The sequence below is a fragment of the Prunus persica genome, chromosome G5, assembly GCF_000346465.2.
Source record: "Prunus persica cultivar Lovell chromosome G5, Prunus_persica_NCBIv2, whole genome shotgun sequence".
Lineage (NCBI taxonomy): Eukaryota > Viridiplantae > Streptophyta > Magnoliopsida > Rosales > Rosaceae > Prunus > Prunus persica.
This window is the reverse complement of record NC_034013.1, coordinates 841,359-864,819: the sequence shown is the minus strand read 5'-3', so window position 1 is coordinate 864,819 and position 23,461 is coordinate 841,359. Positions and strand designations below refer to the sequence as shown.

Below are 23,461 nucleotides of genomic sequence, written 5' to 3'. Positions count from 1 at the left end.
TACAATATTTACCCACCATTTTAATAGTGATGAATGATTAAGTAGGGTCAATTTGGTCATTTAAACCCAGGATGCTGGAGAGTTGGTACTGTACATGTGGTAGAAAAGGGTAGCATGAAAGAAACAGAAAGTGGTCAGAAATCACAGAAAAATCTTTAAAATAAAAAAGAAAGAATCTTTGCCGCAGGCTCCCCAAAATGCGTGAGCTTGACTGATTCCATAGTGAGATTTAATTTGATTCACACCAATTCCGTTTGGGCTTTGATAGTATTGGCTGACATAATTATGCATACACAGAGAGAGAGAGAGAGAGAGAGAGAGAGAGAGAGGTTCATGACTTTTGCTTCATGCTTTATACTTGCAAGTCTCTTATCAATGAAACACTATAACATGTAGCTTCTTCATTCACTTTTGCACTATCACTGTTTGTACATATATAATACATTTGCAATTACAAAAGTTAAATTAATTCGTTGAAACAGGTCAAGAAAGTGAGGTGGCTAAGACAGGCCGGGTGGGGAGCAGTTATAGTAGTTTGCTTTTCATATACTTACAGAAGAATTCTTCCTCTTTGCAGTACCTGTACAACACTTTATAAACCTCGATTAAAAGTTTTGGAAATCGACTTGAAAAATAACTGTTAAAGCCCTCGGGAACTGGCCCCAGTATTTCCTGAATGTCTTGAGGAAGTTCCCTGTAATGGTTTAGCTTGTTCCGTATGACACGCAATAAGTCACGAACACTATCAAACTTGTAACGCCTGTAGCGACCAATGTTATTGATAAATGTAGATTCCATCTTCTCATCCCACTTCCCATTTAAAGCAACTGCTGCAGTACCTTCTAATGCATTTAAGAGTTCCGATTCACTCTCCCTATCTTCCAATTCAACTCGATCACTAGCATCTCGAAGAAATGAAAGTATAGTCTCAGAACTCCAGAAAAAAGGATGATGCAACACATCCATGGCTGTTGGCCTGGAAAATCAGTAATTCAGTGGGAATGAGCAATTACAGCCAAAAGGTATCCTGGTACACATGGCTGTATACATCTGTGTCCATGTGTCTATGTGTGTGCGTGTGCGTGTGCGTGTGTCTAAGTAGGAGGGAGTGGGGCGGACACTCTACATAAAGCTCTAGCTTTTAGGTTGACAGATAGTGATAGAACCAATAAAAATTATTATAAATTTGTATGGATGACAATAAAGAACTTTACCTCATATCAGGGTTGGGATCCAAGAGACGATTAAAAAGATCCACAGCTTCTGGTATAGTATCTACTAAGAACAGGTCTTTCTGGTCATTTACTATATTTACATCACGCTCGATACTATCACCATAAGGGTGTTTTCCCCCAGTGACACAGAAAAAGAGAAGACACCCTAAACTAAATAAATCCACTGCACGTGTTTGGCGCTGATGGCGAAGTTGCTCAGGTGCTTGCCATCCTGAACTACCATAACCTGCAGTCAACAACAATAAAGAAAAATAATAGGATGTTTAGTTTGTGCACACAAACAGACCAGTAGGGGTAACAGACCAGTAAGAAAGTTGACCTACACCAGTAATAAAGTAAACAAAAGGCCTAGCAAATAAACATCAATAAATGGTTAACTCATTGGATCATGATTCCAGGTTGTTTTCAAACTCACCACATTTCGTCACCTAGACCTAAACCATAACAAGCACATGTTGCCTCAGAATTAATAAACATAATACTTCAAACAGTTCCAGATACTTACCAGTAGCATGCTGGGTTATGGAAGACCTGTCCCCTTGTAGGCGTTTGCTGATACCCATATCTGAAAGCTTGGCACGCAAAGACCTGCCCTTTATTATCAAAACATTCTGAGGCTTTAAGTCCCGATGTATAATTCCAAGTTCATGTAAATGAGCAAGCCCAGAAACCAGATCACTGCAAAAATAATGATCTTGTCAAATTCTCAAGTACCTTATTCAACTTTTTTCAAGATTTTGTTTTTTCTTCTATATTAATGAAATCGAATTTCTTGATAACATATTAGGGAAATCAAATTTAAGATGTGCTTTGAAAAAATGGAAGCAACTAAAAAGTTCAATCCCTCACTTAAAACCCCACTTGAAGGGGAAACGAAATCGAGAATATACGTTTACATAAGTCAAACATAAGTCCCCTTATATAAGTTTCCAACATAAAGGATGAAATATGAAACATTAAATCCATTGAAATGAATTGTTTCTATAACAAAGTTTTCTACAATCCTTTAAAAATGAATGGTTATTTTCCCTCCAAAATTCCTATAAAACAAAGAAAGTGATTAGCTGTCTTCAAGGTGATCCTGACAGAAGTAATCTTAATCCCAACAGGGTACCTGTCATGTCACCTGCACTAAAAGTTACTAGTATGACTGCCCCAGTGCAAAATTAGAAACAGTGGTTAGCCCGTAATTGCAAAACAGATTGTACGGGGAAAGAAAGAAGAAGAGAGAAGCTATTGGAAGGCATTAAACTAACCTCATTAATTTTAACAACTGGGGTGAAGGGTACCCATTCGCCTTCCACAATTCAATGCCCTTGTTTCTTTCCATTATCGTATGCAATCGAACGGTATACTCAGTCAAAAAGTGGGGTTCCTGATTCTTGGTGATTTGGCTTTGAATCGACTCAGAGTAAAAATAAATCAAATCATTTAAGCTACATATACAACGCTCCAAGGATAGATAAACGAAATCTTGATCATACTCCACCCCATACCAACGGACAATATTTGGATGCTGATCAGAGGCAATAAGATTCTGAACCTCTTTCAAAGCCACATCATGATGAGCCCGTACTAGACGTTTAACAGCTACTGGACGACCATCATAGGTTCCCTCAAGTACAATGGTACCATTACTTCCCTTAGCAATTTCATCGTTGAATACAAGTAACTTGCCAATCCTGCGTCCCTCTATTTGACCATCAACATGATCAGTAAAGGTCAAGAGAAATTTGTCTTTGCTTCTTTGACTGTGTATAGATTCTTTAGATTCTCCAACCTTATATTCATGCAACACATTGCTGGTGTTTTTCTCATCAATGACATTCCTCTTATTGTTTCCCAATCGACGAGTTTTCTTCTTTTTTGGAACCCCTGTTTGCACTTTAGTTTCCTCAACCATCTCTTTCAGTTTACGCTGTTTTCCAAATGTTACATAACGGCGTAAGACATAGACCATAATGGACAGAAGTGTGAGCACAAACAGAAAGAGAGATTGTAACTTCGTTACAGCTTCAGCCATTCTGCTTGTGGCATTCATTTGACCAACACCTCTACCATGGGTACCCAAGCTGCCAGGGTCCTCGGTTTCACGATACATAGCAAGAATTCCTCTGCCCTCATCACTGCGAGGAGGCAGAGGAATCTGTTGAACAGTCGCAGGAAGATTATCATGAAGCCCATGCTTGATGGCCAGACTGCCTCCAGGATGTCTATCAGTTCGTCTGGCTAATACAGAAAGAGATTCTGTCAATCTAGGATCGCGAGTTAGGAGGATAATAGTCTTCATTTGATACGGCAATATTGAATCTGAATCCCTGCTGTGCTTTAAAGCAAGCTCATTTCCAGTATTAGAAACTTGGGGATAAGAATCAAATGCAGCAAATGTCACATTCCATACAAGCTTGCCCGAAGAATGATGTGTGATTTCATAATCTGTTCTCACGATAGAAAGGGGCTGCTCAACAGTTTCCAAGCCCTTGGAACCAGACTCTACCAACTCGTCAGCATCTTTCACTTTTGGAGACGCATCACTTTTAGTTCTCCGAACTACTAACTTGGAAGGAGTATCAGCCGAATTATATATATGAATTGGTTTTCCGGTCTGGGCAACAACTTGGAACACAGTGGTCCTCCTTGATCCCAACGTGACTCCCCCATCCTTTGACCAAATCGGAGTGCGTCCGATATATTCTTCAATAGTCGATGACAATTTCTGGCATAGGATGAACCACAACAGAATAAACAATGCAACCCCAATAAAGATATCATTACAACACAGACATCAGTTATGTAAAACCATCCAGTTCACCGACCATGAATGATACCCACATTATCTTAACAAAGACTGAGATCAAAAAAATAAAATGATGACCGAAATCCTCAAAATAGACGTTGAACATCCACTACATGCAGAACAGGCACATTCTAATATATTAAAAATAAAAATTGTAAACACAAGCATCACATCAAAATAAGGCTAAAAAGTAAGCTGCCATACCTCTTTTCCTTTGCTGGTATGGCTATAGAGCGCCCCTTCTTCACTAACATCAATGAAAAAGTAATCATCACTCGTAATCTTGTTAAAATAATTGACATCCTGATATGAAGTATAAATTGGGGCACCAGACTGGACGTCCCACTGAATCTCCCCCGTCGTAGTGTTCACCATATATATCGTCCCATCTAGTGTAACCAGCAGACCTACATCATTTCCGCTGTATCAAATTTCACAATTCAAAAACAAAGAGTGAACTTTATGAGTTTGAATTCAATAAATATCGAAAAGTTAAGCGAAAAATTCAGACTTGAGCTTACAGTTTGGGCCAAAGAGAATTGAAGAGGTTGGAACCCCAGGAATATGGATTGGAGAGGGAGATCTCTGAGCTCTCTGAGCCTGCAGTGATGGCTGAAGGACTGGACAAACATTCAATTAGCGGAGCAAATAGAAGAAGGAAGAACAAAGATCGTCGCATCTCTGAGATCCAAATACACCAATAGATTCGGAAATCTAGGAATTGGGAATTTAGGGTTTTGGGCTGATTGGTTAATCAGTTGGAATTTGGAATTTTGGACAGACAGCCGGGGGGCAATTTTAGTCCGTTACCAATTTGATGTTTGGGGCGTCTACACGTTTTTGTGACTTCAAATCTTTTCTGTCCCTCTATTTTTATTTTTTATTATCAGCTTTTATTATTTAAAAAATTAAAAAATATAATGGGTAGTTGTGTTAATTTATTATTTAATTTTTTTATAAATATAAAATAGTGTAAATTTATCATATTATTTTTATTTAATTAATAATTTTAATTTTTAATATTAACATTAATTAATAACATTTTTCGATATTTTGAATGTTTCACTATTTTTTATTTTTACTTTATATATATAGATTATTAAACTTTTATGGAAACGAATATAACCTTATCTAAAAGTGATGTGGCCATTTACCAATTAAACGAACGAAAATGGAGAATTTCAGCTATGCTCCTTGAAGTTTGGACTAATTACACTCAGAACCCATATGTTTTAGTTTCACACTTACATCCCTATTTTTAACATTTGTGAACTCTGATTAACAGTCAAAGAGCTAGATTGTCATTTGACTGCAAATGCTAAATATAAAACAAATCGGGGACCTAACTGAAGACACTGTCATGGTCTTCGATTTATTCATAGAGGGCTAAGATATAATTTCAGAATCTCTAAGTATTGTGTTTGATTGAGAAAAATATTTATAATCACACTCAATGAGTCATATAAGTCATGGAAATTCACATTAGGAATTTAATATGAATTTTGTATCATATTAATGTGATTAAAGGGTACATAGAAACTAGTTTAGCCTCTGGCTAAGTTCTCTGTTGTTTTGGGGTTTGACCCCCTTTTTTACCCAAAAAAAAAAGAGTACATAGAAAAAAGAGAAACATCATATTGCATTGTAGTTGCCTTTTTTGTATTCTAATTTGGATAATCAAGACATACCGCTACTGCCACTCATAACTTGTAGAAGGCTTAGAAGCCCTGAGTTTATGTTGCATGTTTGTTCAGATGATATTTCCTAAAATCAATGGTTTCCTTGATCGGGATGAGAGTGGGGGAGATTGAGTAAATTGATTGTTGGGAGCATGGGTTGTTGGTGGGTGGGCAGGTTGAAGTGAAAAAGCTAGAGGTTAGTTCTGTGTCCGTGCTGAACCATTAAACGGGTTAAGATTGGTCCACGTCAAATTTGACTTATGTATTGTATTTTTTTGTAATTTTTTTACAACTTCGTTTAAATCTTTTTTATAATTATATATATACAAACAAGATTTATTATTTGTTGAAAAAAGAGGCCAATAACTTTATTTAAAGTACCTTTAAATAGAAAATGACTAGATTATTGTTTGGATTTTAAAAATTGAAACTTGGAAACAATTAAAGAAAATATTAAATTTTAATATATATTATTAGAGAAAAGAAATAGACTTGAATTTAAAATATAAATGTAATAATATTATGTATTATTTTTCTCTAAAATAAATATAATTTAATAAATGGACTTTAAAAGGGCAGATCCGGCTCATTGGGCTTAATTACCTCTCTGCACAAAGATACAGACGGGCCTTACTTAAGCGGGCTGTGCTCGAGCTGACCCGGTCTATTTGACACCTCTAACTCATAGTGTGTGGTACTCTAATTTACGTGAGAGGAGGATTGGAAGATGCAAACGATAGTTTAAACTACTCTAATTTACGCGGGAGGAGGATTGAAAGATATCAAAGTACGGTTGGAAGATGCAAACAATAGCTTAAACTACTTTAGTTTACGCGGGAGGAGGATTGAAAGATATTGAAGTACAATTTAAAACATCCTTAATTATAGAAAATGGTGTATGAATTGTTTTAGGGTTTTAGTTATTTTGGGGTTGGTTTTGGTTTTGGTTTTCAATTATAGTTATGTTAAATTAATTGTCCGGTTGCTAAGCACTCCACAGTTGCTTGACTCTTGCTCTTGCAGTGAACTTTGGTTGGTCCATTGATGTTCATAGTGTTTTTTTTACCTGCATCTTTCTGAAGATGCGTATATGCAAGACAAAAGGGCTCCTTTGGTCCTCTCCGACGCGCTTAGAGTCCTAATGGTTTATTATTATTATTTTTTTTAAAATTTATTTCATTTTGCACTTTGTCACACAAATTTTTACTAACCCAACTTTCTTAATGGAAGCAAATTGAGGTTAATTAAAATCCTATGGTGTAAACATCCCAAGCTAGCCTATATATATGGTTTTAAAAGAAGATACTCTCTCTCTCTGATAATCATTTAGAGGGTAATCTTAATCTGTAATTTATTTGCTTTTGTTCCCGTTCCTCAGTTGTGATTAGAATATAATCATTTGCTGATAACAAATACTGCTAAAGCCAAAAAGATTAGTCTATGCTTCATAGACTTTGCACTCCTCGTCAGCCGGGTTTGTCTTGCAGAATTCCTCCAACGGGTCTCCGCTTCCCGCTTGTGGCGTGCCTGGCCACTTGCTTGCAACCAAATGTGCCAAATCCACAACCCTTTGGCTGCCAGAAATAATAATCCACAGGAAGATCAAGACACAGTTGAGCTTGAATATATAGTGAATAGTTTTAGACTAACATTCCATGCAACGTTAATTTTGTTCAATGAAAAACTCTTTCTAGATTTATAACGAGTGGACTCACCTGTATCCCCATTCGTTGTCGTACCAGGCAACCACCTTGACCATATCATCACCCATGACCATGGTCAAGGAGGAGTCTATGGTGGAGGAAACATCGGTGCACCTGAAGTCTACCGACACAAGAGGAATGTCACACACTGCTAATATGCCCTGCAGTGGTCCCTCGGCTGCCTTTCTGAAGGCTGCATTGACATCTTCTGCTGAAATACCTTTCTTCTCAACATTAATCACAAGGTCAACCACTGATACATTAGGTGTTGGCACACGGAGGGCAATTCCATTGAGCTTTCCTTTGAGTTGAGGCAGCACCAGAGACACAGCCTTGGCTGCACCGGTGCTTGTGGGAACTATGTTGAGTGCTGCTGCTCTGGCTCTCCTTAAGTCCCGGTGTGAAGCATCCAAGAGCCTCTGCACATGCATACACAGAGTACGCCATAAATAATTTATACTTGATTTTGAATGCCCCCATAGGTATTACTCATTACAACTGTTCCTTCGTCAGGACATCAAAATGTCAATCCTTGAGTGCATTTTGATTGTAAGGCAAGAACAAAATCTATATGCAGAGGAGAATGAAGGTGCCATTCATTACCTGGTCTCCGGTGTAGGAGTGAGTAGTTGTCATGGTTCCCTTGACAATACCTGCAAGTTTTCATGACAAACAAAGAATTAGTCCTCGAAGGTGTGCCGTTTGGATTCATGCTGAAAATACGAACGACTGCTTACCAAATTCTTCATCCAAGACCTTTACAAAAGGAGCCAGGCAATTTGTGGTGCAAGAAGCATTGCTGCAGAACACACAAACACAAATTTTATACCTCTAGAATATTTAGTCAATTTACTCAAGCAGAGTCATAATTGTTATGGTTTTTTCCCTATCTCGCTAATCAATTTGAGAATACTGACCTGACAATGTTGGCAACCTCATGGGAATAGTCTTGTTCATTCACCCCAACAACATAGGTAGGAATGTCAGCACCTTTTGCTGGAGCTGTAATGATAACTTTCTTGGCACCAGCTTGGATGTGTTTACCAGCACCAGGGCCATCAACAAAGACTCCTGTGCCCTGTAGGTTATCCAATTATGTTGTATAATAAGGTACTATTTACAATATTATCCGAGGCTCCAAGCTAATTAAAGATTGCAGTTCTTTTGTAATAGATATCTGGCATCCTTATTCTTGATATTCTAGTCTCAGCACAGCAATCGATTACCTCGATGACAATGTCAATGCCAAGCTCAGCCCAAGGAAGCTTCAGGGGATCCCTGCTAGAGACAACCTGGACAGGCTTGCCATCAACGCTGATGGTCTCGTTGTCCACGATTTTAACGTCTGCTTTGAAAATACCCAGCATTGAATCATATTTCAGCAAGTGTGAAGCCTGTATTTGAGATTAAATTAAATTTTAATGTAATATAATTTTACCAATATGATTCTCCGAAAGCATGTTAAATTAAGCTATATAAATTAATACTCATAAGTTCCCTTACATTCTTGACACCACCACTGTCATTGACGACAATGACATCAAGAGGTGAGTCCTTCCGGCCATGCCAGCATCGGAGGAAGTTCCTGCCAATACGACCAAATCCGTTGATTGCCACCTTCAATTTGGCCACTGTTTCTCCCTTAACAGGAGCTGGTCCTGTAGTCTGCTATGCATTAAACAAAACAAAAGTTATGAGTACGAAAGTAATTAGCAGAAAATCCACCCCAATAACATAGCGTTGATCAACATTAGCACTTTCGTATATTTTGGTCATTGTGGAGTGTCCAGCAAAGAATTTTCTGGATATATAATCTCAGGATAAGTTTACGTGCTATAGTAAGCAAGCATGGCATATATAGCACTTGTAGATTTGTAATGTATCACTACGCCTTACTGAATTCAAAAAAAATTCAGGTGCTCAAAATATGAATTCAGGTTTAGTGAACAATCTGATATCTGTTCAATCAAACACATATGTTGCTTAATGAAATGAAAAAAATGGGAAGATAAAACCTTGGGAGTAAGTTGTGCAGCCACAGCATCAAAGAAGGATGTCTCTCTACCATTGCTTGCATAGGTCACACATGAACTGGACCTTAGACCCGAAAATTCACCAACTTCCAGCCTCTGCACAAAAAGAGTAAGCAAATTATATCAAACCAGGAAGCTAATAAAAGCGTGACACCACGAACATCGAGAGAGAGAAAGACCTTGGAGAAGCATTGAGCGGGAAAAGAGTGCGAGGACTTGGAGGGCAGCCTGGTGTTGGCTGGGATTCTTGTAGAGGCTAGAGCTGCGTGTGAGGCCATGGCTGCAACTAAAGCTAAGGGACTGACTTTGCCACTATATATATATATATACAGTTACATTCGTGCCTTTAGTAATCTGAACATTCCCTTATTTTAAAATATGGTTGAAATTGAATTAAAGGAACTTGTGGTTATAGCATGGTACATGAAGATATAGGAGATAAGATCATGTCTATTTGCAAGGCTTCCAAAATATGAACCGCAGGTTATTCCCCAACTTGTTTTCCTAGAATGCCCTTACAATCTACTTTCTTTGGTTAAGAGAGCAAAACAGCAACTCTCGAGGCTTGAAGATCTGAACCACAAATAACGGATACTGAATTCAACATCACTCAGGTCCCCGCTGTTTTGTAATTCCTTTTAAAATATATATAACAAATATATTATTTATTATAGGCCGTACTAGCAAATGCAGACAGCAAAAAACAGCTTTTTTTTCTTTCCTAAATTCGTCATCGTCCAAATATTAGCAATTTTGGGACCAGAGGGTACAATTACATTGACCAAAACTAGGAGCTCCCACATAGAAGAACAAAACTACACTGATTATTGGGCAAATACTGAAACACTGAAATACATGACAGATTCTGATGGGAGCTTCTCATATGACAGCTTCAACTTCATCAGAGCTCACGGGTACTTCATTTGGTTCATCTTCCGATCGGAGCTGGCCAGAAACATCATCTATAGCAGAGTTCAGCTGCGCTATCTTCTCAGCCAGTACCTTTCGTGTTTTCTGTGGTGCAAATAAGGCATAATGTGATCTTTCCAGTAAACATAAAATAAAGAAAATAGGATATTATGGGATTAGAATCACAAGAGTCTATCTATAGCAAACATTAACCGAGCATTTTGGCAAACAATGATTAGTGAAAAAATATTTGATAGAAACTGAAACAAAGTGGACAACATAGCAATAACAACAAAATAGCACTTCAGCATCTCCAACAATGCTGAACATATGGAAAAGAAAAAAAAAACTAAAAGACAGAAAAACAGCAAGGGAGCTTTCTCACCTCCAAAGCTTTGTCCTCATCATATATGAACTTGGGCAGTTTTCTCATTAGATCCTTCCGGTCAGCTCCAGCCAGTGCTTTACTGATCTGTTGATAGAAAAAAAATTCTCAGTGAGAAAAATGCTTTTCATTTTTGGGCTTAATGCAAGAGGCCATCAAGTAAAGTAAACTCTGTAGCCCACAAACAGCAAAATTTACAAATCACAGAACCCAACCATGGCAAATTTGTGAGGTACATAGTATAGACTTGCATAAATTTCAAAGTAGGTAACTCGTTAGTCTTAAAATATACACATTTCAACAATTGGTAATAATTGATTGATGAATAACATAGATATAAAGTAGCACAATACAAGATAATGATCATATAAGCATTTGCATAAAACAATCATAATCGATGAGTGGAAACCTGAGGTGCATATACAGCACCCAGTGTGCCAACTATAAGTCCTCCCAAAACAAAGCCACTAATGAAGATGCTTGAACTGTTTGACCTACCGCCATCACTGTAATTACACAAGCAGAGACTGTCATTAGAATATCATTGAAAGGTAAACATGTGATAAAACTGAAAATGACATATTAAAATACAAAATTGAATTTCAACAGACAGTATCATATCTACAATATTGCTAGATCGTGAAAGCACCACCAATGATGGCTGGGGAAATGAAAATATTACCATTCATTACTGAACAAACTACCCTATGATGAGCAAATGAAATTAAACAGCGGATTGTGCTCTAGAGGAAGACACAATGAGACATATAATAATAGACTCTGATATCATTATTTCAGGGTTTAGGGTGAGTTGACTATATTCCTTGATTTCTATATTGTTGGATGAACTAGTTGAGCTACATCCAGTATACATATTCCTTCTGCAAACAAATATTGAATCCCAGGAAACATGGAAAGTAGAAAAGTTTTATTAATAACTAATTGTTACCTTAATGCAGTCATGACTCCAAGTACGTGTGAGGTCAATGTTTTATATAAATAGCCAGGACATTATATGGATATGGGGAAGAAATCAAACATAAAAAGGAAAACTGAGATCTTGAAGAATCAACAAGCCACCAGGCAGTGGTAATATTAAGAATTATTTCCTTTTTTTAATATCGTCTTACTGGAAAAAAAAAATAAAAAAATTAGTCTCAACCAATTCCCAGATTTATATCTATTGCGATTTAACAGTTTGAGAAACAATAATTAACATATTCAAATGTATAATAGACATACATATTTTGTCTGAAAAATATACAAATCCCACACTGCAGGACTCAAATGAGAAACTCGTACTCAAAGCAAATAAATCAGCAGCTACCATGCATTTTGCATTATACAACTAGCATGTCCGGATCACAAACAAGAACCCAAAACACATATCAGAATCAGGATTATAATGCAAGGACAAACAGAATACCTATATCCAGCCTGAACTGTGAAGGACCTCTTGGAGGTAGATAGCTGAGCTTTCCCAATATGCTTTGAATTGAGTGACAAGTTTGTAGGGGCCACACTCCCAAGATATTGTTGTGATGGTTTCAGAGGAGACCCTGGTGAAGAATTTCACAGGAACAGAAAAAGCAACATTATTCGAAATCCAGCGCATAAACAGAAACTAAGTGCAGCAATAAACTCATTGCTGATATGGAAAATGCCAGAAGAACGTTCAGTGAATTCTGATACTAACCACTTAGTTAATGGGAAAATAATGTATACATATATATAACCTTACATCAGCTATAGATCTTTGGAATAAACTCCACTACCATTTGCAGATGGTTAGCTATTTCAGCTTACTCCCAGGGTGTAAATCTCACTTGGGAAACCTAACCTAAGCCTAGCCTCACAAATATAAGTTCCTGGGTCTCTACAGCTATTGCCAATTTGTTTCAGATTCAATGCCCTAGTTTTAATAACAACAAAAAATGCAGAAAAAATAGCCATAAATTTACATAAAATTACACAGTAATTTAATTGGAGCTCAGGAAAGCTGCATAGAAACAAGGCCTTTTCTCCTGGCTTGCAAGGCACTACTAACTTGGGAAATATAAGATTGCTTTCTGTTCTTATTTCGGGCTCAAACACGAACTGTAAAAGAACAAAGTCATCTGCAAATCCCCTAGGTTCCATATCACACACACTAATCCAAAATGAAATCATTGACAGCCCATTTGCATCTTTCATCTTTCATTTAAAGCAAAAAAGTTAAGTAACCATCAAATTGAAATGCAAGAACACTTGCAAGCAAGAGCATTGCTTATATAAAAATTGAGCTGAGAATCCAACAAACGCAGTTTGATTAGATCACGAGGGAAATTACCAGAAGAGAGCTGGACATGAGGATTTGTAGTCAAAGCCAGCGAATTGGCAATAGCAGTCATGGTTTGCAGTTTGAAGTTTGCAACTTTGCACCCTCAGCACACCAACAAAAAAGAGAGTGGAATGAGCGTTAAGACTGTTGGGAGTTGAAGAAAAGTTTTATGGATTCGATGATACCGATGCTTTTGCTTGTTTGATATCTCAAGTTTTGATTAAGAATTATTAGTTATCGGGAAAGAAGGATAAAGAAAGAGACGGCCTCTGCCGCTCTGGCATTCTTTGGTTATGTGGTTTACTGGACCGTACAACGGGCCAGTCTAGATCTCTCTATTTCACTTAAAAACAATGGCTGAAGGCCCAAATATTAATCTTGTTAGCAGTCCAAAAGAGTGCTAACAAACTTTCTCAAAAGGAGCTTGTAGAACTCTTTTTTTCTTTTCTTTTTTGATATTAAGTAATATTCTATTTTAAGCTAATCTAAACTACGAGGGTAGGAATTTGAACTCGGGTACAAAATGGGAAGCACATCTGCTCTATCCAACTTGACTAAACCCGTGTTTTCAGAACTCTCATTACAACAAGAATTGGAAATAGATGGGTTGATAATTAAATGGTAAGTGAGCTGTCATGATTGGGTTCTAACAGAGAGACAAGAAGGGGAGGACATGGACAGAGATCTGAAAACCCAAATTGACCCAAGTTAGTGAATTCCTCTCACGCTCTGCATGCTCGATGTGTCATTCTCATTGGATAAAATGCTTTGTTAATTGTAACTTACCTTATTTTTATGATGAGATTTATTTTTATCGTACAAGGAAGAAAAAGGGACGGAGAATTCAAATCTCATAGACAACATTCGTTAAATAAAACCGCAAAAATGTAGCGCTTGGTGCAATGTGAAGTTCTAGAATATGGTGCCAGTTTGATGCATTTCTCCTTTGGTCCTTTCTTCTTGTATCTTTCCTTTGTGTGTTTATTTTTCAAAATAAAAGGGGCCTATTTCGGGCATTAAAAGAAACATTATTTACTAATGATATTATCTGTTAGCAAATTGTCATGTTACATACAAAACATGAGGAAAGAATAGTGTCATTTCAAGCAAGGGAATATAATTGACTCTTAAGAAAATGTCATTTGCCGAGTGAATGATGAGCATGCATTTGAAAGAATTCTGGCACTTGTTCTACTGCAGCCTTGAAGCATTTACAGATGCAGTGATATTCCAAAGCCAGAACAAATACAAGACTTGTACATGCCTTTCAATATCAAGAGGATCCCAGAGCCTCAGCCTCAGTGAAACCTGTGAAAAATCATTTTCTTCGCACGTGTCTTACACAGTTAAACCTATGAAAAAACCAAATAATCAAATTAGAAACTACAGCAAGTTTTAAAGAATATAGCATGGGAGGAGACTAAGAGAGAGTGAAAGGTCACAAAATTTCTGCACCTTAAGATGCTACGGAGTGTTTGGATTCTGTTCCTTGGTCTTCGCCAACTTTGCTTGTATAAGTTTGTCCAAGATGGCAGGCTCTAAAGGAATTGGGTCAAGACAACGCTCTGCGGCGGCAACAATTACCTGCTCAATAAAAGAAGCCCAAACCAATTATTTTTTCCTGAAGTGGTATGGAGCAATTGCTCCTCTAGGCAAGGTCCTGAGTTCAAGTCTTAGCATCCGTGTAGTGTGTGTGAGTTTAGTATATTATCACCCCTCTCAATAGGAAAGGTCTTTAAAAATAACATAAGTTCTGAATCATGAGCAATGGAACGCCTTCCCTCTCCCTCACCTCTTGAAATGAGTCCTTAAAAGGTTTAGAGAGGAAGAGTGAGGTTTCCAACATTAACAATTCAAAAGAGAAGGCAATATACAGATATAACAAAAGCGGACCAGCTATACAAACTTAGAGGTTTCCAACATTAACAATTCAAAAGAAAAGCCAATATACAGATATGAACTCAAGTGGAGCAGCTATACAAAGTTAAGAGTCCAGGATGCAGAGCCTAGACGGTTTTCTCAATACCTCATCCAGCAGAAAGTCAACGGCAGCCTCATCTTCTGCCATTTCCTTTAAAGGAGTCCTTAAGAACTGAATATCCAACTGAATTTGCTGGAATCCACTTCGATTAAATGTTTGGAGTCTGACAAATTCTTGCAAGCTTTTAAGGCAAAGTTTTACCAAGGTTGTTACCACAGACTCCTGCAATTTGCAAGCAGACACAGTTCATGTTGTTCCTAAACCAGTACCAATATTCGTTTGAGCAAAAAGTACTTCATTACCTGTGTAAACTCAACTTTCGTAAAAATTTCAACTTTTTGCTTAAACAGTTTTGCTAGATGGGTTTCCAACAGCTGGCTCCTGGCCCTTTGGGTGTTTGACCGACTCAATTTCTCCTCTCGTAATGGATTGCTCCGTGATGAGGCAGTGCTTCCAGTGCTATCAGCCCGTCGGTGTCTACGAATCCCTTCAGGTAAAATCTGCTTAACTTCACTTCGAATTACTTCCAACTAACACAAGAAAGAAAGGAAAGTTTATGCAATCTGACAACATTAAATAGATTTAAGAAATCAGGCACCAAACAATTTTCTCCTCAACTTTACTGTTATTCCAAGAGAGAACAATATATGGGGGAGCATAAAAAAAATGTACTTGCCTCTTGAAGAAACAAATCAACAAACATATGAACTTCCCGGGGTTCCTTGTGCTGCAAAAATGTAAAAATCAAAAGTATTTACATTGGTAGGTAAATTTATTTTGGGGAACTTAAGAATTTGGGAATAAGGAATTGGAATCGGATCAACTACTCCCCCTAAGTTGATCTGATTCCGTGTTCAGGGTATTTGATTAAGGGTTTTACCATGCACAATTCTTTATCCCGTATGTATAAGTAAACGCAGGGGAAGGAATTGGAATCATTCCAATACCCACACATGGGAAGAAGGAATTGGAATCATTCCGATACCCATTACTGATAAGTAAACATGCCATTAATGGTTTAGTCCACATGCTAACTACTTCCTATTATTGAAATATTGCCCTACAACAAGCTTACCTTGACCCAATTTGGGGTGGTAAACCTCTTCTTTAAGAGAACTGATATCCGCTGGGTTCTCATATTTATATACTGAAAAGAGAAGATCAAAACATTACTTGTTATCAAATGAATGTATAAGTAACAGATAAAAGTGGTTTAATCATGGCCCAAGGAATAAAATGCATTTGAATAACCTAAAATTCAGAATTCAGAAATTTTTTAATTCATACAATGTGCAGAAACTTTTCACCAGCTGAGTGGAAAATCCGACAGATTTCTCCAGGTACAAAAGCAGGTCCATATTCATAGCCCCTGGCACCACCACCAGAAAAGGAAGCAGCTATTTCCTGACAATTAGAAGATGAAACTTCAATGCAAGCCCTGAGGATATGGGGGAAAATATAACTACAGTATTGACACTTTTTTTAGCATGAAACATAATTCTTATAGTTGGCTACTTGCCTCAGTGATTCTCGGGATAGCATTTTGTTCAATGAAAATAGAAACTTGGGCCAGCACAAGGACAAGCCCAGCCAGAACTTTGTCATCTTGTATTCCCTCTGTCAAACCCTGATCTTGAGTGGCCGAACTATTCTTGCCAGAAAGCAAGAGAAAGTGGCCATCAAGTGCCCTGAAGAAGTCTTGAAATCCTTCTTGGACCCAATCAATAATCAAGTCTTTCAGTTTAACTAGTAGGCCCAAATTATCATCCAGAAGTTGGCGGAAGTCCTGAAACAAATGATAGAATGACGAGATAAGCATCATTTTGTCCCTCTTTTGATAAGTAAGAAATCCTGCACTTTTGTAAAGGGGTTAATATGCCAACAGCAATAGGGGAAATTTTTTTTAAAGAAATGAAAAGTTTGAAACCAACAATATATGTAGAGTTTTTTCTTGAATACTGTAGGAAGACTTGAACAAAAAATGGCCAAATTGTTAGACCCATAGTCCGAAAACGGAAAAAAAAATGTATGTGCTGCATTTATGTAGTCACCCCCACATATATCCAAATATAAGTTCCGGGAAGCATGTGTAAAACACACAAGCACATAGCCACCATTCAAACAAACATGGGCTCTAACTTTATGAGTATATATGGAGAACAGTTCCATCAGTTATGCGTATTTTAAGACATGAGAGAGATGAAGCTGTAGATTTATGCAATGCAAGCATACTTTAAGTGCAGTAACATTGACTACATAGTATCTCATATAGTACCAGTAACACATCCATGCTGCCTTGGAGCACTGCTTTTTTGCCTCCCTCCAGAGCAACTTGCAAGGAATACTCTTCTCCTTTATCCTTCTGTCTAGTGTGGGCTTTTGTGAGGGCATCTGCCAGTTCAAACAAATTCAGCTCAAATTGTGTCACTAGCATCAAAAAATAAAACTCGCGAGAGAGAGAGTGTGGGTGTCTGTGTGATCCTCAGTTGTTAAAGGTCAAATGACAATTTTTCCAAATCTGTGACTAGGTTAACGTACACCATTCCAAGCCTATCAAGGTATTCTCCTCTACAAGATTCGTCCATTGAAGATTATACTCTTGTTGTTTACAATGGGTCAACTGCTTTATCAATTTAATTTCAAATCTTTTCATTTTTTCCATTTTCAGTTGATTTGACTAGCAAGTCTAAAATTATATGAGTCAAAAATCTGAAAAGGGGCAGGAATAATACGGATTTAACAGAAAATATGGCCTTCGATAGGGCCAAATGTTGGCCAAAAAGTATCCATGTCTCTGGCCCCAATTAGTTGAGATTATGGCTTAAGAGTTGAAAGAATTTATGAAGAAAAATAACTTTGAACTGCAACAAATGAATAACCTGAAATACTGCTTAGCAGATGAGAGAATTTGTTGCTAACATACAGTTTCACAGCAACCCGAGCAGGCTGCAAGAACATAGATTACCCTCTACGCTTAGAACCATTCTTCAACCCAAAAAACTAAGAATCTACTTTCAGTTCTTGAGAATTTGGAAGAAATGCTGCAAACAGTATTATAAAAAAAGAATTGAAATTTATTTAAGGGAGACCTCCAGAGAATAGTCAGAGAGAGCAGCCTCATGTAACACATCATCCATCAGAAGTACATCTCTCCATATAATCCCTGCATGGAGAGGGATTTTGGTTAAGCATTTCAAGAGAAGATTTTCAGGTTTAAATTGACAAGGAACTGACATCAAATTTAAAACAGGAAGGGTCTGATTCTTTTTCTTTCCTGCAAACATTAAATAGTTTAATCTTACATGACATCTAAATGGGCAATAATGGGTGGAAAGGTGAAAATTGCCTCTTAAATGCTAACAATTAGGAAGACCCAAGTGAAAGACTAGCTTAGTAGCAGCATAGCAAAGCTAGCCCAAAGATTCTGTTAGAAAAACATTGATACACAAAGGTCACTGCCAAATGTGGCCGCTTTTGTCAGTAGTCTTCTGGTAGTCACTGGAAACCTTCACATTTGTTGCATAGTAGATGCAAGTATAAAAAGATTCATCTACAAGAGAATCTTTTTTTCCTTTTAATTAAGTAAAATTTAATTGGATTTTTCCAAAAGATGGGCCAAAGGCATTATAGTGCAAAAAGGGTACCAAAATAGAGAAAGCACAGATCATGTCACTGGAACTTCTTAGGATAAAACAACAATTACACACATTCTTGCAATATAATGATGCCCAAGCACATACTTAAATAGACCAAAAGCTGAAGAGTTGACGGATACTTAAGAGTTAAAATTTCCATTTTCCAAAGGTGGGGTAGACGTAGACCAATGTTAAGGATGGTGTGTGTGATAACATATTGTTAATACTTACGAAGAACACCTAGCAGGTGTGCCGACCAAATTTGTGTCTTTATGTATTGCTCAGTGGTTTCAAAGTGCCTAGAGAAACAAACATCAAGTACACTCCATCAGAAAATTGCTACCATACAACAAAGTATCTCAATTAACAAAAAGATATGCCCCCTTACCTGCTAACCAAGTCTTGTGCAAGTTTGGTTAGTTGCATTTCCGAATCAGGAAATATTACACGATAAGCACGGATAGCCTCCGCAAACTCACGAACAGAAGTCTAAATTTTGTGTGAACAAGTCAGGGATTCATTAGTGCAGTTATGAGTTACAGATATATAAGAGAAAGAGGGAATATGTAACCATGAGCGGGGAGTAATCATGAAGCACAAGGGGAAAAGCACTTGAATGCCCATTTAAGTTTAATAGAAACTTTCAGTACAATACAGGTACCATGTTCTTCTAAACTTAACTTATTGCTCTTGCACTCTATCCAAATATCTTTAAAAGTCTGAAGCACTCTCCAGCAAGGAAAAACAAATCTTTTAAGATATTACTTAGTTGTAACCGAAACCAATCAGTCTCCAGAGAACTTGATTTTCCAATCTAAAAGACTGATTATAAATTGACTTAAATCACCCTAATGCACAAGTTAATTGAAAATTTATCTAAAGATGCTTCTACATAATGATTTTTTAAGGTTCCTTTTCAGTTCAAGCCGTCATACACTACTTGCCAAAGATGACAAACCAAAATGATGTCCAATGTAAATAAGTACTCACCTCATGTGCAGTAGCAGGAACTGAGTCAGTAGAAGTATCATTAGAATCCACTGAAGCATTACCTATATCTTCTATCTTAAGCTGAAGGCCGGCAACAGATTGTTCCAACTTCTCAAGCAGTTTCACCTTTAAGCTGTCCACCTGCCAAAATGTTGGCAATATGTCATCAAAGGCACATCAGTGTAATACAAAACACTTGAAAACTTATTGGAATTTCCTTTTTAATGTATTTGCTTTGTTAAGATTCCACTTGTCAATAAAAAGCAGTACACATCTATGCCTCAATTACTGCAAAACTTACAATGATTAGGATGCAAATAACAACAAAAATAAGAGAATAACCTCATTTTCAAATGTCTACCCATTTCATTTTGAGCAATATGTTTACACCATTACTAACAATAAAATATTGAATACTCTTTCTTTGGTTAGACCAACAACTTGTTAATAAGGTAAATTATAATCTGAACTGACAAACTTATATAAATAAATAAATAAAAAGTGCAGTACAAACTGGGAAATCCAATTGCTTAAGAAGCACAGCAGCCTCAGCTCTTGCTTGTATAGATTCAGAATCCGAGAACAGCTTTCCCTGAAGACAATAATATGAAAAATCATAAGATATGTTTCCTAACAAACCTAGATAAAGTTACAGTCAGTAAGTTATTTGGCATGAAATTGTGATTTTAAACACTTGGCATTTCTAAAAATCTGGTGGACTACAGATCGAGACAAAAATGTCTAAATTTTTCCTGCACTACATTAATGCTGATAAAAGTCATACATCAGAAGGTGAATGTCCATTCTTCTGTGAAAGTATGCTTAAGATAGTACTGTAATAGTCCCCAGAAACACAAGTAACGGATAATAAGTAATAACTTTGACAGATAGTGAACATGTTGTCCCTTGATTCATAACTATTACTTATTGTCTTATAGGACCCAGCAAGAACATCTCAATCACAAGACTCACACCAAGCCCATGCACTCGAAGAGCTTTTTAGGTCGACCCATGCATCACGTTACTGAAACATTGTATTCATCCAAAAGAAATGCTACCCAAACATTTCAACCAGAACCCTTTCACCAAAAGAAATTATCAACCACAAAGGATAATACCAGACTGCTACGTAGTACATATAGAATGTCGGACTAGCAAACCTAAAGCTAATCCTACATCTGAGATATAGGCATAATACCTAACATACTGCATAATTAATTAAGAATTTCAAATAGTGATGGTACTACTTCCACAAGAAAACTGCCTCTAACACCAATCTATGTATTAATGCAAATGCAGGGCTATGTTGTGTGCACCTAAACACATAAACTAAGACAGCATCCAACACAGTGGCACTAACTCAACTGTAGAAACTTAACAAGAACCTACCAAAGAAAAATTGCAAAGACATCTAATCGCTCCTGGTTAGACATTGGTCGAAAGAAAAACCAGCCTGACCATAGTATAAAACGAAAAGAAAATAGGAAGAAAAAGATAAACCTGCAAATTCTTAATAATTATGGTCACTGCTTCTTCAGATGCTCGCTTACAATCCTGAAACGACGAGTCTCCATATGCCTAATAGTAAAGAGTCCAACCAAAAAGAAACAAGACAACTGAAAACAAATTCCACAAAGTGAAAATTGGTCCCACGTGCAAAAGATCATAGGAGAAAGAAATTACCTTAAAAATTGGCATTGCTCCGGTATAGAACTTGACCGCATCAGCATATGCTTCTGATTTAATACACTTTCCAAGTCTAGCAGGTAGATCATATATGAACTGCCTTTCCATGGAAAATGAAATTTATGTAACTGCCAACACCTAAACTTAAAACCCTTTGCATCATAAGACCATAAATATATACTGCTTCAAACCTGAACTTTACGAAGAAGGTTGCGTGTGCGATGCAACTTTTCTATGTGTTCTCTCTTCTCAAAAAGAGAAGTGTTGACTCCATCACTCCTACATTGCACGGACATTATCTGCAATGATTGCATTGTGAAAGTAAGCCACTTGGATGAAAACACAGTTTCTTTCCTTTACAGTCCTTTCTTCCCTATATTTACTTTCGAATGAAAACACAGTTTCCGCATGACCTGGGTAAAAAGAAAAAAATTGGATGTACCTTCTCAAGGAGCTGTTCCATATTTGCCTCCATGTTAACAATATTACTTTTCATCCTGTTGGAAAAAATAACAATAAAATTGTTAATGCCAAAACATTTTAAGAGACTTTTGGTTATGTTATCTAGAAGCTGATACACAACAAGCAAAAATAGATAAATGATATGGTAGTAGCAGAGATTTAGCCAACCATGTAAACACAGATAAATAAGTAAAAGTAAAAACTTACTGTTTAATTGTATCTGTCGCGCAAATAAACTTGTTGTAGTTCTCATATACTAACATTTGTAAGTCAGTGTCAAGATTCTTTATCTCAGCAGCCATTTCAACATGTTTCTGTAGAAGCCCTTCCAAGTTTGACTTGTGTACCTGCATAGTTCATACAACTGATAATTATGATTCAAAGTTCAAATTTCTGCCTCATCTTCAATAAGAAAATTTAATCTATTATGATCATTGAAATTACGAATATCATAACTCATGGTATCTCATATAATTAATTATCTATCATACATTCCATCAAATAAATGGATCAAAGTATGCAATCATGTTATCTGAGAAAGGAGTAGATTACTGTATGACATCTGTGTTCATATAAAGTCCACTAGCCTGATTCTAAACCAAATGCCCATTTCCATTTGTGCTATAAGAAAAAAAAACAGCTTCTTTCCTTTGCCCATGTTCCCAGCTCAGCACTAGACCTCTGCTTCTTAATCGCAAGTAATACCTCTTTTTAACTCTACAAATATTAGCTACAAACATAAAAAATCTTCCAAACCATCTGTCTCTAACAGAGCTACAAACATCAAATTCTTCGCATAGCACTAAATCTGCCCTAATTACCAGTCATTTGGTATCCCAGTAAAGTTTGTTTGAAAATTAAATAAACAAATAAGTGAATCCTCCATTTGCAAAACATAAGGGAGTGAGAAATAAGAGATCGTACCAGGAGATGCATGTACTGGTCGGGATCGAATGAGGTGGTGTTAATGGCGTCGAGAGTGGCGTACTTGGAAGAGGAACTAGTGTCTGGGGAGGACATTGAATGATCTAGGGAGTAGAAGCTCGATAGCAGATCCCTCATTCTCTTTGCCTTGTCGTCCAGTGGCACATCGTCCACCTCCATTCTTAATTTTTCTTATTCTTCACTATCTGAACGGATTCGACTCCGGCTAGAATAGGAAGAAAGAGGAAGACGACGAGAGAAAGAGCGAGACAAAGACACAGAGAAGAAAAGAGGAACACGACAAGAGATAGAGAGCGAGACAGAGACACACAGAGAAGAAAGGAGACGAGAGACAGCGAGAGAGGAGAAGAAGAAGGCGTATGATGAAAAAAAAAAAAAAAAAATGGGGTTAATTACTTTTTTGGTCACTGAGTTTGGCACAAAATCAAATTTGGTCCCTAATTTCAATTTTCCTGATTTTGTACTGTAGTCCCTAGTTACAGGAGTTAAGAGCATCCACAATCATTCACTGTAAAGTTATTTTAAGAGCTCTTTGTAAAATTTCAACTCCAAATATACTCCTTAGTTTAGGAAATTATAAATATATATATATATTTAGTTTAGCATAAATGCTTCCTCTTCATATAAAATAATTAATATTAAATAAATATTTAAAATAGTAATAAAATAAAGCAGTATTTAATTATAGAGAGTCAACAATA

General features: G+C 36.9%; 4 protein-coding genes across 5 annotated transcripts; all 4 read right to left on the bottom strand.

Annotated features, from left to right (window-relative positions):
- LOC18777993 (serine/threonine-protein kinase/endoribonuclease IRE1b) lies at nt 359–4,883 on the bottom strand. 2 transcript variants are annotated; one of them, XM_020563791.1, is made up of 6 exons: nt 4,554–4,883; nt 4,237–4,453; nt 2,492–3,951; nt 1,741–1,913; nt 1,215–1,461; nt 359–976 (listed from the first exon to the last, which is right to left on the bottom strand). In XM_020563791.1, the coding sequence occupies exons 1-6, from the start codon at nt 4,709–4,711 to the stop codon at nt 526–528; spliced, it is 2,706 nt and encodes a 901-aa protein (XP_020419380.1). In that variant the 5' UTR covers nt 4,712–4,883; the 3' UTR covers nt 359–525. The 2 variants fall into 2 exon arrangements, with proteins under 2 accessions (XP_020419380.1, XP_007211306.1); XM_007211244.2 differs by having other exon boundaries at nt 4,237–4,439; nt 4,554–4,882.
- LOC18776538 (glyceraldehyde-3-phosphate dehydrogenase B, chloroplastic) lies at nt 7,037–9,826 on the bottom strand. The gene is made up of 9 exons (XM_007211123.2): nt 9,627–9,826; nt 9,430–9,543; nt 8,918–9,079; nt 8,641–8,808; nt 8,332–8,492; nt 8,152–8,213; nt 8,018–8,067; nt 7,427–7,833; nt 7,037–7,285 (listed from the first exon to the last, which is right to left on the bottom strand). Exons 1-9 carry the CDS (start codon nt 9,723–9,725, stop codon nt 7,150–7,152), a joined length of 1,359 nt encoding a protein of 452 aa, XP_007211185.1. The 5' UTR covers nt 9,726–9,826; the 3' UTR covers nt 7,037–7,149.
- LOC18777702 lies at nt 10,043–13,345 on the bottom strand. The gene is made up of 5 exons (XM_007209638.2): nt 13,071–13,345; nt 12,168–12,300; nt 11,151–11,247; nt 10,742–10,828; nt 10,043–10,461 (listed from the first exon to the last, which is right to left on the bottom strand). Exons 1-5 carry the CDS (start codon nt 13,129–13,131, stop codon nt 10,327–10,329), a joined length of 513 nt encoding a protein of 170 aa, XP_007209700.1. The 5' UTR covers nt 13,132–13,345; the 3' UTR covers nt 10,043–10,326.
- LOC18777631 (vacuolar protein sorting-associated protein 51 homolog) lies at nt 14,069–23,137 on the bottom strand. Its single transcript, XM_007210831.2, has 21 exons — nt 22,740–23,137; nt 22,023–22,162; nt 21,796–21,850; nt 21,545–21,652; nt 21,351–21,449; nt 21,168–21,245; nt 20,182–20,259; nt 19,668–19,808; nt 19,066–19,166; nt 18,909–18,976; nt 18,132–18,205; nt 17,922–17,988; nt 17,318–17,433; nt 16,562–16,828; nt 16,330–16,446; nt 16,118–16,189; nt 15,719–15,769; nt 15,345–15,572; nt 15,088–15,264; nt 14,517–14,645; nt 14,069–14,413 (listed from the first exon to the last, which is right to left on the bottom strand). The coding sequence occupies exons 1-20, from the start codon at nt 22,917–22,919 to the stop codon at nt 14,526–14,528; spliced, it is 2,337 nt and encodes a 778-aa protein (XP_007210893.1). The 5' UTR covers nt 22,920–23,137; the 3' UTR covers nt 14,069–14,413; nt 14,517–14,525.

Bases quoted from the DNA above. Each gene is read 5' to 3' on its own strand.
- LOC18777631 (XM_007210831.2), bottom strand. From the start codon at position 22,919: ATGGAGGTGGACGATGTGCCACTGGACGACAAGGCAAAGAGAATGAGG. The intron at 22,163-22,739 runs GTACGATCTCTT...TGAACTATGCAG, and splicing joins ACCAGTACATGCATCTCCTG to GTACACAAGTCAAACTTGGA. The intron at 21,653-21,795 runs GTACATCCAATT...CAATCATTGCAG, and splicing joins TGGAACAGCTCCTTGAGAAG to ATAATGTCCGTGCAATGTAG.
- LOC18777993 (XM_020563791.1), bottom strand. From the start codon at position 4,711: ATGCGACGATCTTTGTTCTTCCTTCTTCTATTTGCTCCGCTAATTGAA. The intron at 1,914-2,491 runs GTTAGTTTAATG...TTATTTTTGCAG, and splicing joins CAGTTGTTAAAATTAATGAG to TGATCTGGTTTCTGGGCTTG. The intron at 1,462-1,740 runs GTAAGTATCTGG...TGTTGACTGCAG, and splicing joins CATAACCCAGCATGCTACTG to GTTATGGTAGTTCAGGATGG.
- LOC18776538 (XM_007211123.2), bottom strand. From the start codon at position 9,725: ATGGCCTCACACGCAGCTCTAGCCTCTACAAGAATCCCAGCCAACACC. The intron at 8,809-8,917 runs GTAAGGGAACTT...TCTCAAATACAG, and splicing joins ACAGTGGTGGTGTCAAGAAT to GCTTCACACTTGCTGAAATA. The intron at 8,068-8,151 runs GTAAGCAGTCGT...GAAAACTTGCAG, and splicing joins GGTCTTGGATGAAGAATTTG to GTATTGTCAAGGGAACCATG.
- LOC18777702 (XM_007209638.2), bottom strand. From the start codon at position 13,131: ATGACTGCTATTGCCAATTCGCTGGCTTTGACTACAAATCCTCATGTC. The intron at 11,248-12,167 runs GTATTCTGTTTG...GTGTAATTACAG, and splicing joins ACAGTTCAGGCTGGATATAG to TGATGGCGGTAGGTCAAACA. The intron at 10,829-11,150 runs GTTTCCACTCAT...TTCTATCAACAG, and splicing joins GTGCTGTATATGCACCTCAG to ATCAGTAAAGCACTGGCTGG.